Here is an 8245-nt window from a genome sequence, read left to right as displayed (position 1 = left end):
GACAGGTTAATAGAAACGGCAAAAAAGATAGGGCTACATATCAACATGGAGAAAACGCAATACATGAAAATTAGTAGGGAACTAGATAATTTTCCTGAAACCAAAACCATAACAGTGGGTCAGTATGATTTCAAAAAAGTGGAAGATTTCAAATACCTGGGCACAATTGTAACACAGAAGAATGAATGTTAAATTGATATTCAACAAAGAATAAAAATGAGAAATAAATGCTTCTTTTTGAATATTGCCTTAAGTTTAAAAATCTCAAACATTAAATATTTAAACGTATTAACTTATTAACTTTCTACTTCTTGTTATCAAGAATAGCAAATATTGATTCTTCGACAAATTCCAAGTGAGAAAATACACTTTTAGGGTAATATTACAAAAATATGTAATTTTTTCCTAAATTTTGAAACAATTTTCCTACACAAGAAAACACAATATGGAAAAAACATTTAAATGTGATATTTGCAATCAAAGATTTTGTTAGAGAAAGAAAGTCTTTTAAAAAAGCAATACCATAAAACACACTGGAGTATACCCTTTGAAATGTGACATCTGTGATGAAATTTTTATTTCTAAAGCAACTCTAAAAGAATATACGAAGCACATACACCTTAACACTGGAGAACAACCATGGTGATATCCATGACAAATTAATATAATTACATTTTAAAGTACCTATACCTATATTATATTTGTCATGGAAATAAATTTATGGTGGAGAGATATATAGATCCCACAAACATGATTATCCTGTCTTTTAGGAAATGGTAAAAATATGTAAAAATAAAAATTATATTGTGTTGTTCATATAATAAAGAACGCTTTAATTTAATTTTTTAATTAACAAATTTTAATGTCCGTAAAAGAGATATCTGGCATAAACAAAAAAGATACATTAATAGGTCTCACATGGTTACAGTATTTAAGAACCTACAGTTTTCGCGTAAGTATGTACACCAAAATATTATTACATATTAGTACTACCTATTTACTTAGAAAATGGTTATCATTATTCTCGACGACGATTGACGACGGAATGGGATATTCAAATACACAATATAGTTCTCTGTATAGTGTTCAGTATTAGTGGTGATACTATCATCAAAAAAAAGAACTTGCATGACTGTTTACAACTTTTAGTAAACTTTATTTACTCCAGAGAAATTTTGATCACTGAAAAAACATTCAAGTAATAATACAGCAATAGATAACGTTTGCTTTTATTATATTTAACAAAATCATTTAAATTGTTTATAATTCCCAAGGTTTTATTACCGGCTGCTGATTTCTTGAAGTTACAAGAAGTTAAAGAGGCATGTTGTGATTTTGCACATTCTGTGTTTTAATTTTTGAACAAAATTTGTTTTTCATAATTTAATCATGTTTTTAAAATGCAATAAAAATTATTTCAGAAATAGGTAAGAAGAATTTTGTTTTGTATATCAAGATTACTTCAAATGAGTAATAGATACTCAAATACTTTTAAAACATAGGAGTTACTTAAAATATTACCCAAATATTATTCAATACTATTACCACACTAATTACGACAATTGCATTTGCCAAAAACAAATAAAAAAAAGGTAGTTATTATGTCTGACCTTTATAATCCGGATTTGGAAGAGTTGGAAGTAGATGATGACCCGAAGTTGATAAGTGAACAGGCATAAATATTAAATAATATATATGACGGTCGATTATGTAATTAGTAGTTGTTACTTGTTGCCGACGTTCGTGCACATGCAACCAACCATAAACAGCTTACAAACAACCGGCAGGAAGGACAGACAAACACAACAGTGTTGTGCACATCAGATACTACACAAGTAATACACCACAAACACAATGTTTCTGTTAACAACCAAAGACCTGACAAAAACGATTGCACAATGCACTAACACCTAATAAAATGAAATAAAATATAACATTATATTGTATAAGAGGATAATTCTTACTTACAGCATACACAAGACACACAACGTGTGGTAGATGATCTGACGAATAACCTTCGACAACTGTCGATCTGACAAAAACGTCGAACAATGACTAATAAAATGAAATAAAATATATATTTAATAAATATACATTACATTAAATAAAAGGGAGTTCATACTTACAGCATACACAAAAAGCGCAATGTGTAGTAGATTATGACAGCGAATAAACTTCGACAACCGTCAATCTGACAAAAACGTGGCAAAATGCTCAAACGCCTAATACAATATAACATTAATTAATGTAACATTTAACATTACATATTAAAAGGAGAGAGTTTATACTTACAGCATACACAAGACACACAACGTTGGACAATGCCTAATAAAATGAAATAAAATATATATTTAATTAATGTAACATTTAACATTACATTTTATAAGAAGAAAGTTCATACTTACAGCATACACAAGACACACAACGTGTGGTATATGATGATGGCAAATAACCTACGACAACAGTCGATCTGACAAAAACGATTGCACTATGCACTAACACCTAATAAAATAAAATAAAATATAACATTATATTGTATAACAGGATAATTCATACATACAGCATACACAAGACACACAACGTGTGGTAGATGATGATGGTGAATAACCTTCGACAACTGTCGATCTGACAAATACGTTGTACAACGCTCAAACGCCTAATACAATATAATATTAATTAATGTAACATTTAACATTACAATTTATAAGAAGAGAGTTTATACTTACAGCATACACAAGACACACAACGTTGGACAATGCCTAATAAAATGAAATAAAATATATATTTAATTAATGTAACATTTAACACTATATTTTATAAGAAGAGAAATCATACTTACGGCATACACAAGACACGGAACGTGTGGTAGATGATGATGGTGACTTAAGTTCTACAACTGTCGATGTGACAAAATACGTTGCACAATGCTCAAACGCCTATAGCAATATAATATTAATTAAATTAACATTTAACATTACAATTTATAAGAGAAGAGTTCACACTTATAGCATACACAAGACACACAACGTGTGGTAGATGATGATGGCGAATAACCTTCGACAACTGTCGATCTGACAAAATACGTTGTACAACGCTCAAACGCCTAATACAATATAATATTAATTAATGTAACATTTAACATTACAATTTATAAGAGGAGAGTTTATACTTACAGCATACACAAGACACACAACGTTGGACAATGCCTAATAAAATGAAATAAAATATATATTTAATTAATGTAACATTTAACACTATATTTTATAAGAAGAGAGTTCATACTTACGGCATACACAAGACACGGAACGTGTGGTAGATGATGATGGTGACTTAAGTTCTACAACTGTCGATCTGACAAAATACGTTGCACAATGCTCAAAAGCCTATAGCAATATAATATTAATTAAATTAACATTTAACATTACAATTTATAAGAGAAGAGTTCACACTTATAGCATACACAAGACACACAACGTGTGGTAGATGATGATGGCGAATAACCTTCGACAACTGTCGATCTGACAAAATACGTTGTACAACGCTCAAACGCCTAATACAATATAATATTAATTAATGTAACATTTAACATTACAATTCATAAGAGGAGAGTTTATACTTACAGCATACACAAGACACGGAACGTGTGGTAGATAATGATGGTGACTTAAGTTCTACAACTGTTGATCAGACAAAAACGTTGAACAATGACTAATAAAATGAAATAAAATATATATTTAATTAATGTAACATTTAACATTACATTTTATAAGAAGAGAGTTTATTCTTACAGCATACACAAGACACACAACGTTGGACAATGCCTAATAAAATGAAATAAAATATATATTTAATTAATGTAACATTTAACACTATATTTTATAAGAAGAGAGTTCATACTTACAGCATACACAAGACACACAAAGTGTGGTAGATGATGATGGCAAATAACCTTCGACAACTGTCGATCTGACATAAACGATTGCACTATGCACTAACACCTAATAAAATGAAATAAAATATAACATTATATTGTATAAGAGGATAATTCTTACATACAGCATACATAAGACACACAACGTGTGGTAGATGATGATGGCGAATAACCTTCGACAACTGTCGATCTGACAAATACGTTGTAAAACGCTCAAACTCCTAATACAATATAATATTAATTAATGTAACATTTAACGTTACAATTTATAAGAGGAGAGTTTATACTTACAGCATAAACAAGACACACAACGTGTGGTAGATGATGATGGCGAATAACCTTCGACAACTGTCAATCTGACTAAAACGTTGAACAATGACTAATAAAATGAAATAAAATATATATTTAATTAATGTAACATTTAACATTACATTTTATAAGAAGAGAGTTTATTCTTACAGCATACACAAGACACACAACGTTGGACAATGCCTAATAAAATGAAATAAAATATATATTTAATTAATGTAACATTTAACACTACATTTTATAAGAAGAGAGTTCATACTTACAGCAAACACAAGACACACAACGTGTGGTATATGATGATGGCGAATAACCTTTGACAACTGTTAAGCTGACAAAACCTTGCACAATGCTCAAACTCCTAAAACAATATAATATTAATTAATTTAACATTTAACATTACAATTTATAAGAGAAGAGTTCACACTTACAGCATACATAAGTCACACAAAGTGTGGTATATGATGATGGCAAATAACCTTCGACAACTGTCGATCTGACAAAAACGTTGAACAATGACTACTAAAATGAAATAAAATATATATTTAATAAATGTAACATTTAACACTACATTTTATAAGAAGAGAGTTCATACTTACAGCATACACAAGATACACAACGTGTGGTATATGATGATGGCGAATAACCTTCGACAACCGTTAAGTTGACAAAACGTTGCACAATGCTCAAACGCCTAATACAATATAATATTAATTAATGTAACATTTAACATTACAATTTATAAGAGGAGAGTTTATACTTACAGCATACACAAGACACAAAACGTGTGATAGATGATGATGGCGAATAACCTTCGCCAACCGTCGATCTGACAAAAACGGTCCACAATGCTCAAACACCTAATACAATATAACAGTGGCGGCTCGAAGGAGGTAAATTTGAATCACGTGATTCACAGAAATTTTATGGGTGGGTGGGTGTCCTATGGTTGGAACTTGGAAAAGGTAACTTGAAGTATTTTTAAAGGTTTGTAATTTGTAATTAAATTAGAAGTATAATGTTCAGTTGTATATTATTATTGTATGTGTACTCAGTGTAGTCGTACAGTGACAAAAACCCAAGAATTGAATATAAATAATATATTTATTAATTTAAAGAAATTATCGATAAAAGACGTTAGTGATAATAGTAGGTTATTATTATATAAAATAGTTGTTACTTGGATGTTATCTAATATGGTTAATAATTTTATTGTTTATAATGTATATGTCATAGTATATTATACGGGTATTGGGGAACGTACGGATATTTATAAATAGTCTGAATATTTTTATAATTTTCCGATATCTGCTTGGTATTTTGATAGTCCACTTCGTGTTCATTGGCGGATCAGAAAATACGAGTGAATGTGTTGGATTCTTATTTAGTTATTTGTTGTATCTTGTATGTCTACCGGCAGGCACTAAGCTAGGCAGCGTGATTTATGAATCGTAATCCGCAGAACTGTACTTGTTTTAAGATTTTTGAAGTTCATCATTTTACCCACGTTACCCATATTATACTTTTACATTTTAAAATATATACTATGGATGAAACAAAATGTGCGTGTGGTAAGATTAAGACGTCAATGAACTTGACAAACTGGAACAGGCATTTAAATGCTTGTAAATTGAAAAACCTTAAAAATAGCGCTAGAAAAACGAAAGATATCAAATCTTTTTTTTCACCTCATTTAAGTAAGTACCTATTATACTTATACCTAAGTTATATTTACACAATTTTACTCTGTTTTTAACTGAATTATTGGTAAGTATTACATTTTAAAAATTACAGAAATATTAAAAAATGTTAAGTGCTTGCATAATGCATATTTAGTGCTTTTTTAAAGCTATAAGTCCTTTGCTCTACTTATCATTTATGTAACTATCACTTATGTAGTTATGTAATTGAAATACAAAATACCTACTTAACTTAAATTTTATTTTATATTATGAAAAATGCATTTCCAATACAGGATTAAAAATATAAAACTAATTTTAAATAGGTAGTTCAATTTTCAATACTTAGATGCACTATATTTAATTTGTGCCATTTTCTGTTCTCTATTAAATACATACATACATATTTTAACTTTTAAATAATAAAATATTGAATCATAATATATTAGGTATGTATTAACCTAAAATAAATGTCTAAATGTAAACCTTAATTAAATATTATTACCTAAATTAGTTACAAATAATTAATTTTCAATTAATGATTTTACTCAGTCTGCTGGTATGTAATATTTAAATTGTCAATTCATTTTTATTTGTTTATTTTATATTTTTTTATGTTTTGTAGTTTTATACTAAATTACTGTTGTTACATTTAAGGAGGATCTACATGCCCAGAGAATAATGAATCTGTTGATGCATCAAATGTAGAATGTATTTCAATAAATGATTTTACTCGGTCTGCTGGTATGTAATATTTAAATTGTCAATTCATTTTTATTTGTTTATTTTATATTTTTTATGTTTTGTAGTTTTATACTAAATTACTGTTGTTTTATTTAAGGAGGATCTACATACCCAGAGAATAATGAATCTGTTGATGCATCAAATGTAGAATGTATTTCAATAAATGATTTTACTCGGTCTGCTGGTATGTAATATTTAAATTGTCAATTCATTTTTATTTGTTTATTTTATATTTTTTATGTTTCGTAGTTTTATACTAAATTACTGTTGTTTTATTTAAGGAGGATCTACATGCCCAGAGAATAATGAATCTGTTGATGCATCAAATGTAGAATGTATTTCGATAAATGATTTTACTCAGTCTGCTGGTATGTAATATTTAAATTGTCAATTCATTTTTATTTGTTTATTTTATATTTTTTTATGTTTTGTAGTTTTATACTAAATTACTGTTGTTTTATTTAAGGAGGATCTACATGCCCAGAGAATAATGAATCTGTTGATGCATCAAATGTAGAATGTATTTCAATAAATGATTTTACTCGGTCTGCTGGTATGTAATATTTAAATTGTCAATTCATTTTTATTTGTTTATTTTATATTTTTTATGTTTTGTAGTTTTATACTAAATTACTGTTGTTTTATTTAAGGAGGATCTACATACCCAGAGAATAATGAATCTGTTGATGCATCAAATGTAGAATGTATTTCAATACATATTTCAAAACACATTAGGTTCCATTCAAAAATTCCTTGCACAGCGTCTGGAACACCTTGCAGTTACCTTAAACTAGAGATACAACAAAAAAAAATAAATATTAAAATGCATACATTTACATATTCTATAAATTGAGCAAATATCGGTAATCTAACAACAATCCTTTCCAAAAAATGTCACTGCTGGATGACTTATTTTGTCTGTCGACTATGTTTTGTATTCTCTATTCAGAAATAGACTTATTGTTTATTTGTTATAGATTGTATACAGGTATTATAAGTGTGCACATTATTTGTCGATTATCTGTTATGTATATTATAAAGACAGTATAATATAATATAATTTATTATATTCTTAATAAATGTTAAAAATGATGTATGTACCTAGTATTATTCATTGAACTTACAATAATTCTCAACCGTAGAATAACCATCATTAGTATTATAATTTTTAAATATATGCACAAGTGCATAAAGACGTTAACTTACATCAGCTTAGTTTTAATACACTTCAAAAGATAAAACTAATGCTAATTTTCGATGAACAGATTTAAAATCTAAGACAAACAAGTATATTTATGAATTTAAAAAAAAAAACAAAAATAAGTATTTTTTCGAATGTTACTAATTTACTATATAAGTTAGTTAGCTGATATTGTTAAGTACCTAATGTTTTAAAATTAAAATACAACTAATTTAATTCTTAATTTTTATATTGAAAGTCAATAAAATGAAACAATTCAATTAATATAAATAATTACGCGTCTTAGAAACTTTTAAATAATTTACGATATTTAAAGGAATAATTAGGTACATTGTTATTTTAATCATTTAAAAACGTCCCGAGTAATAAAAAGATTTTATTATT

At 27.8% G+C, this 8245-nt stretch overlaps 2 protein-coding genes and 1 long non-coding RNA gene across 3 annotated transcripts in view; 1 reads left to right on the top strand and 2 right to left on the bottom strand.

Moving 5' to 3' along the window:
* Window positions 1–3194: 3194 nt before the first annotated feature.
* Window positions 3195–3669, bottom strand: LOC115034035. The gene is made up of 4 exons (XR_003839391.1): window positions 3621–3669; window positions 3450–3550; window positions 3287–3383; window positions 3195–3206 (listed from the first exon to the last, which is right to left on the bottom strand). It is a non-coding gene; the product is annotated as an uncharacterized LOC115034035 (long non-coding RNA).
* Window positions 3670–3808: 139 nt separating this feature from the next.
* Window positions 3809–8245, bottom strand: part of LOC100575507 — a 5667-nt gene continuing 1230 nt past the window's right edge. Inside the window, exons 4-12 of the mRNA XM_016800797.2 lie at window positions 5002–5097; window positions 4837–4931; window positions 4669–4759; window positions 4504–4598; window positions 4391–4423; window positions 4223–4310; window positions 4057–4152; window positions 3902–3998; window positions 3809–3821 (exon numbers count right to left, since the gene is read on the bottom strand). Coding sequence (XP_016656286.1) covers window positions 3992–3998; window positions 4057–4152; window positions 4223–4310; window positions 4391–4423; window positions 4504–4598; window positions 4669–4759; window positions 4837–4931; window positions 5002–5097 — 601 coding nt within the window. The 3' untranslated portion in view covers window positions 3809–3821; window positions 3902–3991. The remainder of the gene's footprint in view (window positions 3822–3901; window positions 3999–4056; window positions 4153–4222; window positions 4311–4390; window positions 4424–4503; window positions 4599–4668; window positions 4760–4836; window positions 4932–5001; window positions 5098–8245) is intronic.
* Window positions 5141–7699, top strand: LOC107882458. Its single transcript, XM_016800805.2, has 6 exons — window positions 5141–5934; window positions 6574–6660; window positions 6758–6844; window positions 6942–7028; window positions 7127–7213; window positions 7311–7699. Exons 1-6 carry the CDS (start codon window positions 5682–5684, stop codon window positions 7511–7513), a joined length of 804 nt encoding a protein of 267 aa, XP_016656294.1. The 5' UTR covers window positions 5141–5681; the 3' UTR covers window positions 7514–7699.

This window comes from Acyrthosiphon pisum, chromosome A2 (assembly GCF_005508785.2).
Source record: "Acyrthosiphon pisum isolate AL4f chromosome A2, pea_aphid_22Mar2018_4r6ur, whole genome shotgun sequence".
In the NCBI taxonomy this organism is placed as follows: Eukaryota; Metazoa; Arthropoda; class Insecta; order Hemiptera; family Aphididae; genus Acyrthosiphon; species Acyrthosiphon pisum.
This window is presented reverse-complemented; position numbering and strand designations above follow the sequence as displayed.